This window comes from Marmota flaviventris, chromosome 3 (assembly GCF_047511675.1).
Source record: "Marmota flaviventris isolate mMarFla1 chromosome 3, mMarFla1.hap1, whole genome shotgun sequence".
NCBI classification, from domain to species: domain Eukaryota; kingdom Metazoa; phylum Chordata; class Mammalia; order Rodentia; family Sciuridae; genus Marmota; species Marmota flaviventris.
In genome coordinates this window covers 157,630,982-157,654,235 of record NC_092500.1, presented here as the reverse complement: position 1 = coordinate 157,654,235, position 23,254 = coordinate 157,630,982, and the positions used below count along the sequence as shown (strand labels likewise).

At 35.6% G+C, this 23,254-nt stretch overlaps 2 protein-coding genes across 2 annotated transcripts in view; one reads left to right on the top strand and one right to left on the bottom strand.

Moving 5' to 3' along the window:
* Window positions 1–14,983, top strand: part of Anxa10 (annexin A10) — a 59,653-nt gene extending 44,670 nt beyond the window's left edge. The window contains exons 7-12 of the mRNA XM_071609317.1: window positions 6,316–6,369; window positions 6,463–6,556; window positions 7,917–8,012; window positions 10,548–10,606; window positions 12,597–12,719; window positions 14,915–14,983. Of these exons, the coding sequence (XP_071465418.1) occupies window positions 6,316–6,369; window positions 6,463–6,556; window positions 7,917–8,012; window positions 10,548–10,606; window positions 12,597–12,719; window positions 14,915–14,983 (495 nt within the window). The remainder of the gene's footprint in view (window positions 1–6,315; window positions 6,370–6,462; window positions 6,557–7,916; window positions 8,013–10,547; window positions 10,607–12,596; window positions 12,720–14,914) is intronic.
* Window positions 14,984–20,566: 5,583 nt separating this feature from the next.
* Window positions 20,567–23,254, bottom strand: part of Ddx60 (DExD/H-box helicase 60) — a 100,742-nt gene continuing 98,054 nt past the window's right edge. Inside the window, exon 38 of the mRNA XM_027927010.3 lies at window positions 20,567–21,291. Within this exon, the coding sequence (XP_027782811.3) occupies window positions 21,192–21,291 (100 nt within the window). The 3' untranslated portion in view covers window positions 20,567–21,191. The remainder of the gene's footprint in view (window positions 21,292–23,254) is intronic.

Genomic DNA, 23,254 nt, shown 5'->3' with positions numbered 1-23,254 from the left:
ATTTTGGTTTGTTTCAGGTGATTCATTCCCTTGCTTTTTCATGTTGTTTGTATGTCTACCCATCTAACAGTTGGTTTTGAGGCAGTATAGTTTCTACCTTATGGATTTATGTTCCTAAAAGTTTCCAGTACCTCACTGTTTAGGGAAAGACTGATAATAAAAACCATTGATGCAAATAACTTATAGCATTAAACCAAATATGAAATCTACAATGTCAATTGTCACAATAATCAGAAACAATATGATCAGTTATTGCCCACAGCAAAAACAGTAAGTTTATAAAAGGGTTTACAATTTCAGGTGGTGACCAGGGATAGAACAGAAGTGATATATGAAGTCTATGACAGAGGATAATAAAAAAATAGAAGTAAAATATTTAAAAGAAGAGTGAAAGAGAGAACATAGAGAATGGCTATTAACAGAGGAAAAGAGAGTTGAGGGAAACTGATAAGTGAGAGAATACATGCATAAAAGTCTCACGCAATGAAAACAAAAAAGAAATAAGATTATAAGACCAACATTGATAAATACTAATCAAACACCTTAGTCCTCAAAATGTTGATCCATGAAAAATACCTGTCTTCAAATAAAATGGTAGAAGTGAGAAAAAATAAAGATATATGAATGTATATAAGTGTTCATTTAAAGATAGAGTTTTTAAGAGGAAAGAAGTGATGAGATGGTAGGAAAGGGTTTGTAGATTCAAGAGGTGAATAGAGCAAATGCAGAGGTGACATAGGATGTGTTTATAAGGGGAGGACCAAAAAACAGAAGTAAAAGAAATAAAGGATGAAAGAGAGCAACAGTGTTTGGCTGTTAGCAAGTAAAAAGAGAGAAATTGGAACAAAGGAAAACAGAATTGTGAGAAGACAATAGAAAATCAACCCAAAATATACTAATCAAAAACCCAATCCTCAAAAAAATGAAGCATGAAAAAATAACTACCTTAGAAACGCTAAAACTGAAAGACCAGAAACAAACATGTGCATGTATAAATGTATAAATGTCCATCATGTATCATCAATCAGTACACACACAAAAACAACTAAAACAAAATAACAGAATAGTCAATGAGACCATTTGCCCACTGTCTATGCCAAAGTGCCTTTCTGTTTCTCGACTTCCCTTCTCAGGGGGATGGCGGGAGAAGCTGTGGAAAATGTTCTCAGCCTGACTTCATAGGTATTGTCTTTGGGTTCTGTGAGATGGGTTGCTGTAAGTGAAGCTCCCAGGGGTGGGGATTTGGTCTGGTGTTGCCCCTGGTGTTTTATTATGTGGGGAGTTTTCATTAATGAATCAACATACTTCTAGCACTGTACCCCACTAGCCCCCCCCCCCCCCAAGGCACCACTTGTGGGACTGGGGAGTTGGTCCTTCACTGGTTCTGTTGTTTGGGGATACTGCCCTGTTTTGGCTTCTCAAGACTGTTTCTGAGCACTGAGCTCAGTCATTCTGCCCTATTCAGTTTCTTCCTGCTACTTGTCCTGCTAGCTGCTGGGTTCAATCTGATCTGTATTACCCCCAAGCAAAATGGTCTCTGTGCCAGAGATTCTCTTGATTTGTTAGGTTCATTTAAATCTCGTGGTTGGCATCTGCCCAATTCATGTATTAGTTTCATCCCCAAACTCACAGATCTAAGTTCTGGGTTCTGAGTCCACACCAGTCTCGTGGAGGTATTTCCAACTTGGGCTCCTTGTAGAGGGCTGGCAGATGATGACTTTCCCCCGCCAGTTTGTTGGGACTGATAGCACCTGGGTCAGCCCAGAGGGTGCTGCCCTTTGGTCCCTGGATTCCCCAAGCCAAGATTTTCCCAGCACTTTCAATCATTTCCAACCTGGTGTATTTTTTCCTCTTCCACCTGAATCAGCTCCAATTCTGTTTCTTGGCCTAATCTGATGTTGTACCCTGAATTTTCCAGTCTTCAAGGCTCTCTTGTCCAATATTGAATATCAGTGGAGTGTTTCTGTTTTTGTTTTTTCACTTACCTCTCAAAGAAGTAGTTTCTCTTCTGTTTGAGACCCAAGTTATAGAGCTATGAGAAAAGTCACATCTCACTAATCCACCATCTTGCTTTCCTCCAGATAATAGATTTCATTTAGAGATACAAATGTGGGTATCATTACAATACAGATAGAACTTAAAGCCCCGTCACCAGATAAAATTACCAAGAGAAGGGAGCATAACTACAGGCAAGAAGACAATTAAGGCCTTACCATAAGAATCTCCCAAAATAAGAGATTGAAAAGTAAGATAAACCCATTCTCAAGATTGAGGAGTTTGGGCTGGGGTTGTAGATCAGTGGTAGAGTGCTTGCCTAGCATGTGTGAGGCACTGGGTTCGATTCTCAGCACCGCATATAAATAAAGTTCCATTAGCAAATAAAAAATATTTTTAAAAAAAGAATATGCAGATCTCAAATTAAAAAAAAAAAAGATTGAGGAATTTGCAGTGAAAGAGATAGAAATAAAAAGAGATCCTGGAAGCCAAATAATGAAAGTATAAAAGGAGAACACAGAGCCAATTGCAACCAAGTCTACTGAGAGCTCAAATAACATGAAGACTAAGGATTACCACGATGAGCTATGTTGTTGAATGAATAGTATAAAATCTGAGAAGATAGAGCATATTCATTGTTTTTCGTTATTTGTCATTTGGTATAAATTAAAACCATCAGAGATAATTTGAAAAGAAACCAGAAGAGATTGTCCAAAAAGAATGGGTTCAACCATGGTTAACCAGATCTCACAGCCAGCGATGCCACTGGAATCTAATAACATTCTTCTCTAGGATTCAGACCTTGAACAATTCACTTAATCTCACTAGGTCCATTTATTTTCACTTCCAAAATAAGGAGAGGAATTTATGAGCCCTCACATCCCTGCCCCTCAATATTTTTATGATTTAAACATAACACCCATAATCCTACCTCCCCCACAAATTACTTTTATTATTTAAATATCATCTTCTATTTCTTGTTAAAATACATAAAATGTGTGCATGCATAAAATGTATGGGTGCATAAAATACACATATCATACACAAAAGTGCACCGCTTTTAAAAACAAGAATTACATGTGTGCATTGTTATTCCCTTGGTATGTTAAGTAAGCAAAGAAAACAAGGCAGGAGAAATGTGTCTGACAGGCTCATTTCTTTTGCCTATCATCTGCTCACCTTCAGATGATATACAACTTCTGAATTATGATAAAATATATTAAATTTTCCAGGGCTACAAATTTACTAACAAGAAAATATGGCTTATTTATTTCTCTGTGAATAAATTGAGCTTTCTCAGATGCCTCCAGCTTTGTTAGTAAATAAAGAAAAAATACCTAATATTAGTTTGAAATAGCAAATTTAATCCATACAATACTTTATATAGTCAATGGGGGTTCACATTCAATGTCACTTATAGCTTTTTTTTTTTTTTTTTTGAGTAAAGTATGAATCCTTAGAATCCTTAGTGTTTTGGCAATCCCCAATCCTTCTCTCCAAGAGGGCACTTGGTAGGAAGCTATATGCATGGTTCATGAGATGTCTTGGTAGCAAGAAAGTGATGGTCTCTTCAGATCATCAAGATATTATTTTGCATCTTTGCTGGTGATGAACCTTTTTGCATCCAACCTGAATGCCAGTCTCAAAGCCAGTCCTAGGCAATTCTAAATATGAAACACATGAGTGTTGATGTCCAGGTTATGGACCTTTCTCACTATTAGCTGCCAAAATGTGCAACTAGTTAATCATTAATACTTCCTCTGTCTCTGTTTGGTGGAGCCAAGTAACCCCACATGATGATTTAGCCTCACTTTTACTCTCACTGGAGCTGAAGAGTCCCTCTGAGGTCTAACTGTGTCTCCCACACAGTTCTAGTCAATGTGGTCTACCTGTATCCCTTGATTATTGCAAAACCTTTTCCCTGTCATGATATGAACAACTCCATCTGGCAAGTTATCCCACCAGGTCCTTGGCCAAAGTGTAAGACCCTTGATCAGGATCAGATAGGAAATTTGAGGTCCCATGTATGCTACTTAGGGATTGAGGTTAATTCAAGGGACTTTTATTCAGGACCTCTCTCTGCCTAATCTTGCTGCCTTACTGAACTCTGTAGCTATTTCCAGAGTCCTAAAAAATGATCTGGGGCAGAAGCCATTGTACCCTCTGTCTACTTTCAAAAGGATTTTTAACAAAGTTTTCCTGCCCCATCTTGACCCTAAAGGAAAGTTAAATAAACTCTGATTGCATGATCCCTTTACCTCTTTCTCCTTTCATGTGTGAATTCTCCTTGGGGACCAATGCATCTTGCATTGGTTAGCCCCTCTTCCTTCTGTTTGAAATGGTCGCGTAGACTACGTCTGTTCTTTATATGATAAAAAAGTCAGTAAACAAATTTACAAATACTCTTCTCCACAAAATCTGGATGTCAGGACTATTTTGTTGTTGCATAAATTCTACTTTGTGAGCCAAATGATGACTCTTTCTCTGCATTTTCACTCTAACAGTGTTAAATTCTACCCCTGCCACCCACTGCCAGGCAGTGAATGCTCAGTTTAATGGGGGAGAAAATTCTATGGAGAATTGGAGAAGTGAAAAATACCACAGTGTCTTTCAAAGACTACCACTGTTGCAAAAGAAAAAATATGAATTTTCCTTTATGTTAGTCAGCTTTTTGTCACTGTGACTAAAATTCCCAACAAGAACAACTTAGAGGAGAAAAAGTTTATTCTGAGGCTCAGGATGTCAGAGGTCTCAGTCCACAGACAGCTGACTGCATTGCTTTGGGGCCAAGGTGAGACAGAAGGGCAAGGGCCAGAAAAGATGCTCACCTGATGGCAGCCAGGAAGAGAGAGAATGAGGGAAGAAGTAAGGGGTCACAGGAAAGATGAACCCTTCCAGGGCACACCCCAGTAACCCACCTCTTCTGACACACCCCACCTACTTACCATCGCCACCCAGTCAGTCCATTCAAACTAGGAATGGACTGATTAGGTTACATCTTTTATAGTCCAATCATTTCACTTCTGAACTGTATAAAATCATTTCACTTTTTTTGCCATATAAAACCCAAAGCTTTGGGGAGAAACCCCTCATATCCAAATCATAACACCCTTTTAAAAAAGCCTATATAATATTTCAAAAAGTATTCAAGAAATGGAGACCGTCTTGTTCCAAATAACTTGAGAACTTCCTCAGGAATTACCAAAGAGTTCAGTGGTTCAAGGATTTTTGATTGAATAATACCACATGGGGGAGCTCTATGTTCTTAGACTCAAAGTTTGATAAAGTACCTATTCATGTGGTGACAATGTGTGTTGATTGGCTAGGTTTCTCCCATATGTTTTATACAAAAATGGAATTGATAAACCATTTTTTCACAAAATCATTGTGTCAAAATTGTTCTGTTCATGATGTATTGAAAATATTTTCCTCAGCTTTTGAAATTTTTAAAAAATCATAATCATTATTAGAATAGTCTTAAAGTAGAAATTGGGAATATAGCTTTATCATGATTGATATTCTATGTTATATTGAATGTTAGATGTTATCAATTTGTAATAATGCTCCATTATTTTATGATATACCACTAAGGAAGGAAAAACTCCTTGAATTAATGCCATCAATTATAGGATACATCTAAATTTCAGAGATGTTAGAATATGGAAAAATATGCATTTAAGACCGAAATGGGGTAGTAGATTTGCTGGAATCCTTTACTGAATACTTACCACGTGCCAGGCCCTGTGGTCAGTGCTTTTACTAATCAAGAAATCTTATCCTAATATTATAGACATGGTCCCTGAGGTTTACAGAAATCAAATAATCTGCCAAAAATATATAGAACTAACAGAGCAGAGCTAGAATACACACCTAGATCTTAATGACTCTAGAGCCCACACCCTTACCTAGATTTAATGTTAGATTTATCAAACCTTTCTGCTTTTGGCTTAAAATTCCAACTTTTGGTGGTCTTTTATTGGTATAGTAACAGTAATTTGTACAATCTTTTAAAAATTATTTTTCGTTGTCAGTTTCTAAATAACTTGTTAGAAAATTTAAGTTAATGTACTAATTAATGGTCCATCAGAAAATTCTATTTTTCTGTCTGGAAATCTTCATAAAGAAGGAAACTTTTTGATGTTTTATAGTATAACACTATTAAAACAAAACTCAATTTAAAAAATATTTATTATGGAAATCCTCACAAATACACAAAAATAAAGACAACAGTATGATTAAGCCCTCCCCCCCCAAAAAAAAAAATACCACATGGATTGTTGATTAAGAACATTTAAAAGGAAATCTATGTTTACTTTACAGGGAACCAGGGAGGAGGGATACACAGACCCTGCTATGGCTGCTCAGGATGCAATGGTAACTAGATCCAGCCCTCCAACAGGCTCTAAAGAACCTTTGTTCTGATGGTCTGAGCTGATTCTGATGCTCCTTCCTGACTGTGGGTTTCAGGTCCTGTGGGAAGCGTGTCAGCAGAAAACTGGAGAACATAAAACCATGCTACAGATGATCCTGTGCAACAAGAGCTACCAGCAGCTGTGGCTGGGTAATTAGAAATCAATCTTCTTTCCAGCTACTTAACTGATTATATAATAAAAAGCAAGTAGTTAAGTAGAAAAAAAAGAGAGAGAAAATGTTGCATAGAAATAGAGGAAAATTGGCTATCACAAAGACAATTATTTTGGATTATAAGTTATACATATATGCCTCATTTAATGGCATTACTAAGAAAAAAGTTTTCCCCATAATTTTATTTTTCTAATAAATGAATTTTATAACTTCCAAATATTGAATCTCTTGAAAATTATCACTGTTTTAGAGCTGTATTAGCTATTTGCTACTGGGTATGTTGTCTATATGTTATCTTGAAAAGTGAACATAGTTTAATCAGCGCATCATGAGTCAGGTTCATTACTGATATCATGATTTATGCAAAAGAGGTAGCATCGTATTGGTTTTAGAGGTAATTCATATTCATTTGCACTTTGTTTGAGTTTCTTCAAACTATTGTACTTTTCTTTTTCCCCCTATTAAAAAAAATTTATGTAAAACACAAAAGTCATTAAAAATTTTTAAAAGATGACCTACCCTAATTGAACTCCCATCTTTATATTTTCTAATGTCAATTATATATATAAATACAATAAGACCATACCTCCTTGCTTCTAATTTGCTATAAAAAATGGAGAACTAAAAGTTTCTTGGGATAAAACCACATAAGTAAATTCCTAAATAAGAAGCTTAATTAAGCACAATTTTGCTAATAATGCTTATCAAAAGGTGATTTCATATTTCTCAGAATATTCTTTTTTATGCTTATTTTTTAGTTGTAGTTGGACACAATATCTTTAATTAACTTATTTATTTTTATGTGGTGCTGAGGATGGAACCCAGGGCCTCATGCATGCTAGGTGAGCACTCTACAGCTGAGCCACAACTCTAATATATATATATAATATTCTTTATAGGTCTTATGATCACTGTTTTAATCATCACTCAGGATTTTTACAATAATTTTTCATATTTAAGCTCTAGCAGAAAATTTACTGTTGAAATAAGTCTGATTTATTTCTATGTATGTCCTAAACAAATGGCTCATAAATAATGTCTGGTCTTGTGTTTCCTCTGAATTTAAATCAGCAGTGAGTCAGTGAGTCCTACTAGAGGTGGCAGTTGTTCCCAAGGAGGACAGAGCAAAAGCAAGTCTTTGAAGATTTATACCAACTCCACTAACTTTTAGAGTATTGTATTTATTTCAAAGCATAGAAATCAATACTACTGATGGTAGTATTTTCAATTATTTTAGAGAAAATACCTTCAGTATGTAAAACAATCTAATCAATATCTATATTTAAGTTTGGAATATTTACAAAATTTCCTTTGAATTACATCAATTTTTTTTTAAGTTTTCCAGGAATTTCAAAATATTTCTGGGCAAGATGTGGTAGATGCCATTAATGATTGCTATGATGGATACTTTAAGGAGCTGTTGGTGGCAATTGGTAAGTAATAATTTATTGGGTGCACAGCAGAACTTCTATTTCACAACAAATGCTGACTGGCTCTGACCGAATTGAAGCTCTTTATTGAGTCATTTTCCCCCTGAATGCAACTATTTAAAAGGGTTGTGAACTCTGTAGAAGGAATGTATATCAGTTACTGATACAGGGCACTAAGCTGGAGGCCTAATGGCATTAATAAACTGACATCTTCCCCTAAAGGCTGGTTCAGGTTTCATACCGGGAAGCAGAATTATCTGATGTTTTCTATCAGGAATGACAGTTTTCATACTGTAAAGTTCATTTTGTATTTATTGACTTTCATTCCTTTGTCCAAGAGCAGATAAATTCTAGCAATGTGGCTTCCTTTCCTCCCAGAAGGAAGAGGGGTTTGTTGTTGTTGTTGTTCTTTTGTTTTGGAGGTATTTTTGTTTGTTTGTTTTGGGGGAGCATGAGTGTGTGAGAGAGAAAGAGACTTTCCAGTATATTCACCTTTAGGAGTCAGTCCTACCATAAAAGAGACTTACCAAGTTGTTTCTCAGTGGTGAATTCTACAAGTTACTATGAGAGAGACACACCTCCCAGGCCTTCCTAAGGAATGAGATCTCCATAGAAGAAAAAACAGTGGTAGTCATTTGTAAAGCTACTATGGAATTACTCACGCTTTATCTTGTGCTGCACTTGAACTTGAGAACACCCAATCCCAGACCTATAAATGAAAAGTCATTGTGAAATATTCCCCCAGTAGTTATTTATCTAGTGAGCACTTGGATAATTGTTGAATAAGTGAATATTGAGATTTCCATCCTTGTCTTGGTCCAGTTTTTAGAGGGGATGTTTTCAGTTTTTCTCCATTTAGGATGATATTGGCCTTGGGCTTAGCATAGTTTACAAGGTTGAGATATCCCTGCACCCAGCCATCGCAGTCTAGCAGCCACTCCAGAGTAATCACAAAGGACTATGGGTGTAGCTTAGTGGGACAGTACTTGCGTAGCATGCCTGATACCCTGATGCCATTCCTAGTGCTTTGAGGGAAAAAATGATTATCAGGTTAACTTTTCTTCAAAGTAAAAATAATAAAAGATAAAAGTTATGTTCTCACAATCGAAAACAATTACTTGAATTAATTTGTTATGATGATTTTATTTTGGCTAGAAGTTATAGTCTCATACATTATTCATTTATGTATTAGTCTATTATTCAAATAAATAATACTGAATGGCTAAAATCAACAGTGCACATTCATCAGGCTCTAGGTCTTCCAAAACTATAACCATTTCAATTTGATGACATATAAACTGGCCAGGCCTGTTATCATCCTTACTGTTTCTTCTTAAAAGACTTTGATATACAATCAATCAACAAATATATGAAAAAATATTCAACATCTCTAGTAATTAGAGAAATGAAAATTCAAACTACTCTAAAATTTCATCTCATTCCAGTCAGAATGGAAGTTATCAAGAATACAAGCAATAATAAGTGTTGGTGAGGATGTAGGTAAAAGGCACATTCATACATTGCTGGTAGGACTGTAAATTGAAGCAACCAATTTGGAAAGCAGTATGGAGGTTCCTTAGAAAACTTGGAATGGAACCACCTTTTGACTCAGCTATCCCACTCCTGGGTCTATACCCTAAAGAACTTGGAAACAGCATACTACAGTGACACAGACACTTCAGTGTTTATAGCAGCACAATTCACAATTGTTTAACTGTGGAAGCAACCTAGATGCCCTTCAATCTCAAAAAATCCAGGGGCCGAATGTTTTCTCTGATAAGTTGATGCTAATCCATATGGAGGAGCATGGGATGAGTGGAGGAACTTTGGATGTGGCAAAGGGGAGGGGAAGAGGAGGCAAGGGCTAAGAAAAATGATGGAATGAGATGGATACCATTACCCTAGGTACATGTATGATTGCACAAATAGTGTGACTCTACTTCATGCACAACCAGAGAAGTGAAAAATTCTGTTCCATTTGTGTACAATGAATCAAAGAGCTTTGCACTGTCATGTATAATTGATTAGAACTAATAAATAAATAAATAAATAAAAGAGACTTCAGAGCTTCCCAGGAATCTATAAGGAATATGAATGAAGCCTCTTAATGAGAAATCACGTGGACCTTAACTATAATTTACTTTGAAAAGTCATATAAATGCATAGCCTTCAGAATGAATCACATGTGGTCTTTGTTACATTAAATCCTTTGATAATAAAAAATCAATAATAGTGGTGATAACCTAGGGTTTTTTGAAGCACTGTTTAATTTTCAGTTGAAAAAGATAAAGTTTTCTTCATCAGTTAGAGGAAGAAGCTGACCAAGTTCCAAGAGATAGATGAAATGAAAATCTGAATGGATCATTAGAATATTGTTGCTGTGTATTTTTTTTGATGAGCTATAACATTGCTATTACTCTGTGTGGATACTATAACACAATGTGAAGATTGTAACATGAAAAAACATGTTCATCTTATTTCATGAATTCTTAAGAAATCATGTCTCTTCACTAACATTACTTTTCTAATTTCTCCCAGTTCTCTGCGTTCGAGACAAACCAGCCTATTTTGCTTATAGATTATATAGTGCAATACATGTAAGTAAGACCTGCATATTTTAAAAATTTCTTCAGATATAGTATCTGTTTTTCTTGATTTTTCTTCCATTATTTAAATATTGACTCATATTTCCCTCTTGTATTTAAATACATACATTTCAAAGAAATATGCCCAAGTGAAAATAATGTGCTATACACCAAAAGGAGGACCCATTGTGTAAAAATAATGCTTTCCACATCAAATTTAGATACCTAAGTAATACTGTTCTTTGGAGTCTCTGTCCTTCATGTGCTTTAGAGTTTCTTGGCATTTAAAGAAAGTGGTAAATCCAAATGCTTTTGTATATATCCATAGACCCGCTACCTCATACTTACACGAGTATAAAACATATGACATCATAACAAAATGTTAAACCATTACAAACTCTCAGCAAAAAACAGCTATAATTTTGAAGTTTAAAAACACAAAATAATGTCAGTGATTATCTTAAAGCATGAAGTATTAGCTTTTCAAAAACTATTTAGATAACTAGCAAACAATAAACTCTAAAGTTATTCTTATAATTAAATGGGAATGTTTCATGCTTTAATGTGATATTCAATCACACATCCTTTGTTGCAATCATGTTTGAGGAAAGTAAGTGCATCAGGTAGTGTACATTTTATCCATAATGTGTATGAAGCATATTTTAAAAAAGAAAGGGTCTCATAAATGTCACTCTACTATTTCATAGCCTTGAAAACTTGATGAAAATTATTAAAAAACAAGCTGATATTACAATAAATTTAATAATCAGGGTGTTTTATCTTTGAAGTAATTTTTTACAGGCCAACTTCTTGGAAAAAGCCAGTGCACAGGACAGATATGTTAATACCAAGAATATTTAACTGTATATCTCATGCTTAAAGTTTGTTTTACTGATGCATGAGGAAAATCTATGCCAGCTCAGAATATAGGAGAAAGAACCAACCGCTACAAAAACAAAATAAAGCCTTACTTGTGAATGATCCTGGAAAAATAGAAGCAATTACTCTCAGTCTGACTATATTCAAATTCAGGGACACTTATTTCAGTGATAACTAAAACTATATCTTTGCTCAGTGTGTTACCAGAGATGAAAGAAGGTATCTGTATTCACAAATGGTTTGGAGGTAAAGAGGAAGGGTGTGTATTCTAGTAATCAATTTTTTTTATACATGAGGACCTCAAGTGTCAAAAAACTCTTTTCATCACCCTTTTCCCCCAAGCACTCTGAAGTATCTACAATTTAAAATACGAAATTTTGTTAAACATTCATCTTAGTCACCTCTAATTATTTAAAAAAAAAAAAATCGTTAGATCTACATCTAAAACATTCACATCAAAAAATCAGATTACACTTAGTGGCCACCAGATGTCATCATAACTCCATTTTTTTTAAAAAAAGTCTGACTCCCCCCCCCCCCCCCCAACACACACACCTGCCTTCATGAATATTTCCGGGGACTAGTGCAAATGTGGACTTTGTTTTTCAGTATTTGAATTTTCACCAGCAAATATTTTAAGTACCTAGAATTCTTAGTTTTACAATATTTCAATAGTGAAAACGTAATTGCTGTCTCAGACTGGCCAGTGCTCACGTGAGTGCAGAATGTATCCCCACGGGGAAGCAGGTTTACCTAGGAAGACCTGTGATCAGATGTGCAGTTCACCCTGCAGAGGGAAGGAGACAGTGTGAAGACTGAAGACTGGGAAAGGCCGGAACTACTACAGAGGGCTGGTGGTCAGAGTCAAGGGCATGACCCTGGGGTTTAAGTTAGGAAGACAGATGGAAGAGGATGGCTCAGTGTGAGAGCACGGGGAGGAAAGTGAAGTCACAGGGCAGCTCTCAGGCTCTGACCTGGAGATTGTGGGGACAGTGATGTGTTTACAGTTTGAAGACCACGGGTCAAAGAGCAGATTGTTGCAGAAAGAGATGAGTGGCCATTGGACATGCTGACTTTAAGGCACTGTTTTCTTGTTTTTCCTCCCTTTTCCTGAATCTTTTAGGACTTTGGTTTTCATAATAAAACAGTAATCCGGATACTAATTGCCAGAAGTGAAATAGACCTGATGACCATAAGGAAATGCTACAAAGAGAGATATGGAAAATCCCTATTTCATGATATCAAAGTAAGTCTCCTACTTTTTGAAACTGAGATAAAAGCTTTCATTTAAATAATTTCATTTACAGTCTAAAAAATTAACTCTTCTGATGTGATTAACTGCTTTCACAGTTTAGACAACCTTTAATACATGAAATGAACAGGTTGGAAAGAAAATCCCTTTACCAGACAGAAGATTTTTTGTCTTTATTTTAAGCAAAATCATTGACACCATCATGTAAAATATTCATCCCCTGTAATTATGCTGCAAGAGCTAAATTCTGAGGTATGCTCAGGTCTAGAAAAATGTATCTTGCAGCAAGACCCCATAATCCTGAAGAAGATTCTTATTTCGTTATCATGGAAGGCAGGGCAGCCAGTCAAGTACCATCAACTGTGATCAGGAGGAATTTAACATTACTTGTTATGTGAAAATCTGCACAGCTTTATCCTTTTAACCTTTAGAAAGCAAAGAAACCATGATTCAGAAGTAAACAAGCAATTGCTTCATTCTGATCCTTCTGAACTTTACCCTAGGTTTTTTTGTAAAACCTAGCAAAGAATTACCAGAGTATGTGAGACCCTCTATCTAATTTTCGGAGTGGGGGTGGGGGGCGGTGAAAAATAAAATGCTTGGCCCTTTCTTCAAACAAAAATCACAACGACTTTCAAGATGGTAGAGCAGAGAATTTAGACCTAGGACAGGGTACTGAGAATCTATCTTCATGTATATTTTGCACATAGATAAGCACTGTTATCTGGCTCACGGTGTTTGCCACTGAAATTTCTAATAGTAAGAAACAGCTTTTTAGTTTACTGACAGAGTAAACCAGAAACAACTCAACAACCCAAGATCAAGAAACCACAAAATCCAGAAGATCTTATAAGCCCTTGAGAGCCAAAGTGGTTCTAGAAGTTGATGGAACAATTAAAAGAAATCTTATTCCTCTATCTTTGATAAAACTCTCATTATATCCACCTTCAAAATGCTAAACTCTTTCAGTGATGATGAACATTTCCCACTGAGAAATACATATCACTCATTTTCTAGATGAATAAACTATATCTTATACACTTCTTATAATTAATCACAGCCATCTTGAAGTCTACTAGTATTTATGATAATTAATGTGACTTTACTATGTGCATATAAAGCAGTGAATCTTAAAGACACAATTTTACATAAAAGAACATTAATAGTTGATTTTTAACAAAGTTTAGTTTTATAATATTACTTTTTTTTTTTTTTTGGAAAATTTGGAAACTATGAAAAAAACAAAAAGAAAACAAAAATGCCCTAAATTCTCTACCACAGATAATCTACAATAAAATGTTGTGGCAGGTGCTTCTGTGGTCAGAATTCTTGTGTCTCCTCTATAGTGATGGTGTTAGGAGGTTGAGTATTTGAGAGTTGATTAAATAGTAAGGATAAGCCCAGGGATGGGATTAGTGTCTTTATAAAATAGACACAGGGAGCACCTCTGTCCCTTCTTCCATGGGAGATCAGAAAGAGAAGAAGGCTGTCTATGAGAAGCAGGCAGACACCAAATCTCCTGGCACCTAGACCTTGAATTTCCCAGCCTCCAGGACTGTAAGAAATAAATAGCGATTTGCTACCAAAAGGGGATATTTTTATTGAATCATGGTATCCTGGTGTATAAACTGTAAAATACAAAAACTACCTTGCATATTGTACATATTACTTTTCAGTTTTCACTAGTATATATAATAATATCTTGATTATAGTCTTAAATCTCTGTGTTCATTGATAACTGATAATAGATTCCTAAAGATATATTTCTTAAGTTAAAATTACAGCATTCATGAGTATAAATATTTTTAAATCTTTTGAAACACATTATCCATTTGCTTTCCAGACTCTATACTGATCTATAATAATAACAATATCAGGGCACCTCTTTCTAAAGTTGAAGAAAAGATTTCATTTTAATGTAAGTTTATAGTACTTACAAATACACATTAGGGCTCCACTGTCTTCATATAAGCCACATACTATTGACTATAACAATGTTATAATTTTTCAATACCTTTAACTGAGAATAGTTCTCAGAAAATATTGAATCTTTAGATTAAAACAATAAATAATTTTAGAAAGACTGATGGTCCATGGGTCTCTCATACTGCAATGCAGAAGAATAATGGGTCTTTTTTAGAACAACTATGAGATTTTATTTTATATACATTATGTGTTTTTCTTTACAGAATTTTGCTTCAGGCCACTATGAAAAAGCACTACTTGCTATCTGTGCTGGTGACATGGATGACTACTAAAATAAAGAGAAGGAAGAAAAGGAATCGAAGGGCTATGCATTCCCTTTCATGCGCACATCAAAGGACAGACTTTCTGCTAAATTCATTATTATTAGCACGATAACAAAACTATAGAATCATATTTCTTTTCTATCATCTTTAAAATTATTCCAAGACAAAAAAATCTACTACTGGAAATATATAATCCTGGATATGCATCTGTATCAATCAACAGTTCAGTAAATTATGCATGATGGAATAAGAAAAAACATGCTATTGGAAATTTTTATTTAAGGGTGAACTGTCGACACCCTACAAGAATGTCAGCTCAAGATTGTCTGTGGCATGTTTGGAGAGATTAATGAAAATTCAGTATGTCCTCACTGTCCTTAGAGAAATTTTCTAGAATCTTGTACAAATGCAATAAAGCTAAAATGAGCACCTAAAGCAGGCTGTAAAAGAAAAATAAAGATATAAAACAGTAAAATGCACCAAGATACAAGCTTATCTGGTTTAGATGTACAAGAAACTTATATGTAGACTTACATGCAAATAGTGTGTTGGGGAGGGGGCTGAGTGAGTGTGTGTGTGTGTGTGTGTGTGTGTGTATTTAGTTGTATTTGCAGATACTCTGATAAAGGCAATTTATCTCTAGCTATTTTTTTAAAATTTTTTAATCAGTACTTAATCAACTATTTGCCCAAGCAATGCCAGAAAAGGTGGTTCACTGTCTTTATTCCTTAACATCAAAGACTTTTAGAAATTACTACATGCTCTATGCTATCAATGCAGCCTAATTCCTTTTGTCTCTCATGATACAGTAAATTAGGAGTAAAAAGGAGACAATACTCACTGATATCAGCTACTGGGAGGACCTCACTGATATGGCAGTCTTGCCAAGAATGAAAGCAGAGGCAAGTACATCTACCACAGAGGACTCCCAGTCCAAACAAAGTAAACCCCAAATCCAATACCAGAAAGCAGAGGTAGTGAAGTAGGTGAGGTAATGAATCTAGATGAACCTGTGGGGACAACAGAAGTTATTCCTCTGCATGGAACCATTTTCAATAGCCTATGGCTCAGACCCCGTGGATCGGCTTCTGCTGGTCTCAGGGGGAAGAAGTACCTGGCATCTGATAGGGGATGAATTGAAACATTGAAAAAAAAGGGTACAAACATGAAAAATTTAAGAATAATTAGATTTGTGAGATCACTGTCCAGATTTTAATTTAATACTATGGTAAAAGTATGATGTCATTTTAAATTGGGCTTGATTTCTCTTTTTTAAAAAATCATGATCAGAATTTCAAGCCTCATACAATAATTGTTGAAGGTATTTAGCATACCTACTACTTTTGTCAACTAAAAACCATAAAGAAGAAAATGTTAGAATTCCTTTTTAGAATTTAGATATTTAAAAAAATTGAGGCTGGGGTTGTGGCTCAGAGGTAGAGTTCTCGCCTAGCATGCCTGAGGCACAGGGTTCGATCCTCAGAACCACATAACATAAAATAAAGACATTGTGTCCTCCTATAACTCAAAAATAAATATTTTTAAAATTCCTCACTATGGTATCTTTCTGTAAGTAGTTCAATAGTTATGAAATCTCTATATTGGCTAGATACTACATTTTCTTCCTTAGGTACAACATGCTGTTATCAAATCAAAAGCAAATCCTAAATTGGGTCTCAGAAGGAGACATTATTCATAAAGACTATGGCAATAGGTGTACAGGGGCCTCTGGAATGGAAGAAGGGGGCTAACCGCGATAGAAAAGGGGGCTACTGTGACAGAGAGGAAACTCTGACCAGGAGATGTACAGGGACCTCGAAGATCAGTCAGAAAAGGGATTTTTTTCTGATTATAGGGAGGAATAAATAAAATCAGAAAGAATGAGGTATGAGAGAGTAAGATATATACAAAGTATGATTAAATTGTCTATCTGGGAATGGCTTTGATTGATATTCTTCGTGACAGCTGATCTATACGTGGACAGTTGATCAGGAAAATTGATCAGAGAATGCCACCAGGCAGATTTCAGGAGTCAGAGCTAAGGAGTAGCTGTTCATCAGAGGCTCAGTCTGAAGGTGAGTCAAATTCGGGAAACTCTAGGGAGGGAAGAAGCCTAACTAAAATTTGATGAAGTCCAATTGTCTAGAAGGCTGGGTGGTGTGTGTGGGGGTGTTGATCGGTTAACTTATGAAACAAAGAATGGGAATTTGGAAGGTATATCAAGGATTACCTTTGGAAAATAAAAAAAAAAAGTCTTGAATTTTATCTAAGTCATATGAGAAAGAGTGGGCCTCACAGAGCCCTTCATAAGTCATTTCCCGAAATACAAAAGGACACTACAGTAAAGTTTAATATCGTCAGCATCTTCTGTTTTCCCAAGCATTTGGGTTGAATGCCTCATTTAGTTGTTTAAATGCTGATAGAACATTATTGTTTTCATCATCACATAAATCACTTATTGAAATTCTGTGAAAAATTTAGTGTTTGAATTATCCTCATTGGTATTTATTTATGCTTAAGTGATGCTACATTGGTTATATGATCTTCAAATGCAGAAAAGTTTTCTGGATCTGAAACCGAATAGCAAATATAAAGTCTCTGATTAAGCTAATAGCATCTCCCATATTTAGCTTGGTGAATAATAATAATAATAATAATAATAATAATAATAATAATAATAAAGCAATATTTAAGAGAATAAAATTGTTTCTGCTGTGCACCCAACCTAAAGAAAAGGAAATAGTAAACATCCATTGAAATTCTGGCTGATCCAGAAACACAATGAAACCAAATATAGAAAGAGGAGAAGTGATCATGCCCTTTCCATGCAATATTGCACTATAGTTTAAGTATAAATTGATTAACAGAGAGGCTAATCATTAGACTGAAAAATACAACTTTGAGTACTAGCACATTAATATCATCAGACTTAAATATTCCACACATTAACACATGTGTCACATCATGAAAATAGCAGAGCAGGCAGCTGCAAGATGTTTTGCAGAAACATCCCAAAAAAGTGAAACAAAAACTAATACAATCAACTTGTCAGACTCCCCCCCCCAAAAAAAAGTCAAAGTGTTAACTCTGAGTGAATAGGGTTGGTGTTTTAGTCAGCTTGTTCACTACTATAGCTAAAAGACCAGACAAGAACAATTTTAAGCAGGGAAAGTTTATTTGGGGACTCACAATTTCAGAGGTCTCAGTCTACAGACAGCTGGCTCCATTCCTCAGGGCTTGAGATGAGGTTGAACATCAATCATGGCAGGAGAGTGTGGCAGGGGGAACCAGCTCACATGATGATCAGAAAGCAGAGAGAGATCTCCACTCACCAGATACAAAATATATACCCCAACACCATGCCCCCAATGACCCACCTCCTCTACTCACACCCTGCCCACCTTCAGTTACCACCCAGTTAATCCCATGAGGAGATGATTTCACTGACTGGGTTAAAGCTCTCACACCCCAATCATTTCACTTCTGAATGTTCTTGCTTTTTCTCACATGTGAGCTGTTGGGGGACATCTCCTATCTATCCCATAACAGTAGGAAAACTGTAGCATTATATTTTCCCTTCCCCTACTCTCCCTCCCAGCTCAGTGGCAGTCTTCAAGACAGTAGCCTGTATTTCCAGGATGGGACCTTGGTCCCATTGTTATGGAATGTGTCTAAACAGCATTCCATTGTCTATTATGTATTTTCATTTGTCAATTGACACCTAGCTTGATTTGGTATCTTGGCTCTTATGAATAATGCTGCAGAAAACATGAGTGCAGATGTCTCTTTGATCGAATTACTTCAATCCTTTGAATATACACAATACTGGGATTGCTAGATCATGTTAGTTCTATTTCTAGTTTTTTGAAAATTTTCCAAACTGGTTTCCATACTGGTTGTACTGGTTTACATTTTCACCAACAATGTATGAGAGTTCCCAACTCCCTTCATCCTCTCTAGTACTTGCTATATTTTTTTCAAATTTTTCAATATAGCCACCCTAACTGGCATGAGATAACATCTCATTGTGGATTTGATTTGCATTTCCTTCATTATTAGTGATACTGAGTATTTTTTCATACACCCATTGGCAATTTGTGTATCTCCTTTTGAAAAATGTCTATTCAGATCTTTTTCCAATTTTTTGGAACTCAGATTACTTGGGGATTTTCTTGTTTTGCTTTGTTTAAAGTTCCTTTTATATTGTGGATATTGATCCCTTGTTAGATGAAGAATTTGCAAATATTTTCTCCGATTCTGTTGATTATTTCTTTCTTACACAGAACTTTAGAGTTTGACTTTAATAAAATTTCCTTTGTCACATTTTGCTTTTGTTGTTTTCACAGTCATATCTTAAAAATAAATCTTTGTGCAGACCAATGCAGGCACTTGCAATACTTCCTGTGGGCTTACTGTGAAGAGTCCCAGAATGGTAGAAAAAAGATGTCCACCTCAAACTCACTTATTCCAGCATAGAAACTATTTGAGTTCAGAGAACTATTCCATGTGTAGCACCCACCCACTTGGGAAAGACATGTGTGGTTTAAAGAGATCTGTTTCCCTTACTGTCTGCTCATGAATTTTCTTTTCTGAGATAAAAGAGATCATTACAGCCTCCAATACTGACTTCTATGACAGAAATTCTGAGTGAAAGCATTACTACTGGATAGTTTTTAGTTGGTTTTCTGTAGAGGGAAAATGAATCCAAATAGCTCCTACTTTATCCTTTTGCGAATATCCTACGCCTAACCTCACTCTTTAGAAATCATTTCTGATTAGTCCTTTTGCCTTTTTAAAATTTACTTTTTAATTTGTTGTTTTTAGATATGCATGACAGTAGAATGTATTTTGATTAATTTTTGCTAAAAATCAAAAGGGAAGCTGCCCCATTGGACCCATTTCAAGGAGGTTAGGAATAGTTCCCATCTTTCAAGAAGATTTCAGCTGAAAAAAAATAACATTATTTATTGTCTAAAAAGTAGGAAGCTAGATTGACTTAGTCATATGGGAAAAAAAATCTTCATGTCTCAATTAGCCTCATAACTACAAGTAGGGAGGACAGTGTGACAATATATTAATATTGTACATCACTGTTTTGAATACAGATTAAGAGTCAGCAGAAACCACCTTATTTTCTAAGGGTCTTGGTGCTTAGAAATTGTTGTAGTGCTTCTTTTAAATAATGAAAATGGATTTAGCCCGACGAAAGCAGAACCTTCTAACATGGCACATGAAATGATGTGCCAGATCCAGGGAATCAAGCCTTATTCTGTCTCCAGAAAAATGTGACACAGGTGTTTCCCAAAGCCAGTGTAAAGTATTTATAAATAATGTCATGCAAAAGAGCAGGATTCAGTAAAACATTGAGGTGGCAGGAGACAATAGACTCTTTGTTCTATGTTCAAGTTAACAGTCTAGACTAAATATGAGAACTGTGATCTGAGACTGAAGCTAGGGAGAGAAAATTATTATATATAAACTATTCTATATGTATCATATAAAATACTATATTATGTACATATGTATATGAAATGTATAAGTGCAAAAATGCATAGATGCATATAATTCACACAGTGAATAAATACTAAAAGATTTAGTCCATTTTATTTTATTTTTGGTTTTCCAGACATGTATATACAACTAATATAAAGCAAATCATCAGATGTTTTCTTTTAAAGCATCACAAAATTTATACCAAAACTTTCATTCGTAGTTTTAAAAGTAGTTTGTTTACTAGAATGTACGTTTCAATAGCTACCTATCTAAATCATGTACTACCACTTAGGTTAATTGGTAAAAATATATTTCAGTTTTTGGAAACTGCAGTCATTTCTTCAAGCCTTAGAAACTTTTTACAAATCTTCACAGTAGAGAGAAAAATATTATAAATGTAATATTTTATAGATCTTATAGAATAAAAATTGTTCTTCAGTCACATACAAATTCTTGTACATTCTCAGTCAATCCTCAACATACCTGAGACATAAGCAATTATGCATTACCCAACTACAAAAAGAAACTAAGATTCAGATTTACTAAATGATTTGTCTAAGGGCACTCGTGATAGAACGTGACAGCATCGACTGCTTCTCCTTAACTTGTGCTGTGATTTCCATTTTGTCACATACATTTTTCTGACAAAAAGCACAAGAATAAAACACGACCCATAAAACTTCTATGGGAATATTTTAAAGTGGTTTTTGCATAGACTTTGTTTTCAGACTTTGTTAAATTTCTCGAAAAAGGTTTCACTCAGTTGTTCAAAGGCCAGAACAACATTGTCATCTTCATTTTCACATAGCTCCCGCAAGGAAACACTGCAAATAGAAAAAAAAAATATAGAAAGTACCCATTTTAATAACATTGCATACTATAAGGGCATTCCCTGGGTGGGCAGAAGTCAGCAAATTCCTTCACATGACCCAACAATGTTGGCTAAATATGAGAGATAGTGATAAAGGAATAATATTTATTCAAAAAAACCTTACACATCCATAAATAAATAAATAAATAAATAAAGACAACTCCCATTAGGTTCCTCTACTACTAGGAGTGTTGAAAAGCCACCAAATTCCATGTAAAACTGATCCCTCCTCTCTTTGATAATGCAGCACATTTTCTCTGTAAGTATCTTAGAGTCATATTTTGTTTTTTCTGCTATTATGCCCAAGATATACTGAAACTCACAGACAACTATCCCTATGGAATGAAAAAAATGTTTGTTTCTTTACATATATGTATGAGAAAATAAGAAAAATGATGGCTCTCTAGGTATATCCCCATCCAAATCCCCTTAAACCTATGAACATGTTGTAGTTACACAGCAAAGTAGAATTATGGCAGCAGATGAAAATAAAGTTGCTGATTGTCTGACCTTAAAGGGACTACCATGGATTGCCTAGGAGAGTGCCCAGGACTTCCTAGGAGAATACCCTGGATTGCCTAGGAAGTACCCTGGATTGCCTAGGAGAGTACCCAGGACTACCTAGGAGAGTACCCTGGATTGCCTAGAAGAGTACCCTGGATTTCCTAGGAGAGCACCCTGGATTGCCTAGAAGAATACCCTGGATTGCCTAGGAGAGTACCCAGGATTGCCTAGGAGAGTACCCAGGATTGCCTAGGAAAGTACCCTGGATTGCCTAAGAGAGCACCCAGGATTGCCTAGGAGAGTATCCTGGATTGCCTAGAAGAGTACCCTGGATTGCCTAGGAGAGTACCCAGGAAATGTCTAGGAGAGTACAAGGATCATCTAGGTAGGCCTTATGCAATCCAAAGCTACACAGGGGTGGAAGACCCGAGACAGTGTCAGAGGCACAGTGTGAGACTCTACTGACCACTGCTGGTCTAGAAGATAGAAGGGACCCAGGACCAAAGAATTCCAGCCTTCAAACGTTGGAAAAGGCAACAAGATAGATTGTCTCCTAGAGGCACATCATTTTGAACCCAGTGAGTCACATATTGAACTTCTGGCATCCAGAACGGTAAGAGCAAATTTGTGTTGGTTAACACCATTAAGTTTAAGGTAATCTGATATAGCAGTATTAAGAAAGGAGAGAAGAGATACACAAATGAAAAAATGTAACTGGGTTGACCAAAGGTTGAAAAAATCAGGACATCTTATTAGCTTTTCACTATTCGCATCATCTTATTTCCACTAGGGTTCATTTTTTTTTTTAAATCCTGGTGTCTTCACTGAATTACCACCAAGAATGATCAGACCTGGGGTCTGTAATACTGAATTTGCTCCTGAATTACAGACCTATACTTGTAACTATTGGACATTGTCTCCTGATGGTGTCCCCCAGATATCCCATAATAAGGATAAATTCTAACTCACTATTTTTGGTTCTCATCCCCAAATATTGTCTTCTCTCTCTCTCTGTTTTCTATAGAGTTAACTAAAATAGAAAACTCCAGCAGCTTGAAATTTAAACCAATCTCTTTGAATTCATACAATTTCCCTAATTACTCTTCTGTGTCATTACTTCTATTTCATTAATTCATACCCTCACTTATTCTTGCTTTTTCACAGTTATGAACTTTGAGACAACCATATATAAACATATATAAACCACAGATATGCCACACTCATGCTCATGCACTGCCTAAGCCCAATTTCTATAATATGACAATTAGCATCCTTCCTAATATAGAACCAAATTCCCTGTTGCTTACAGCAGCCCAATATCTTCACAAGTCCCATATTCTATATGTCACCATAGTGAGCTTGAACCCTATCCCTGGAACATCAGAACATTTCTCATTTGTACACTCTGAAAA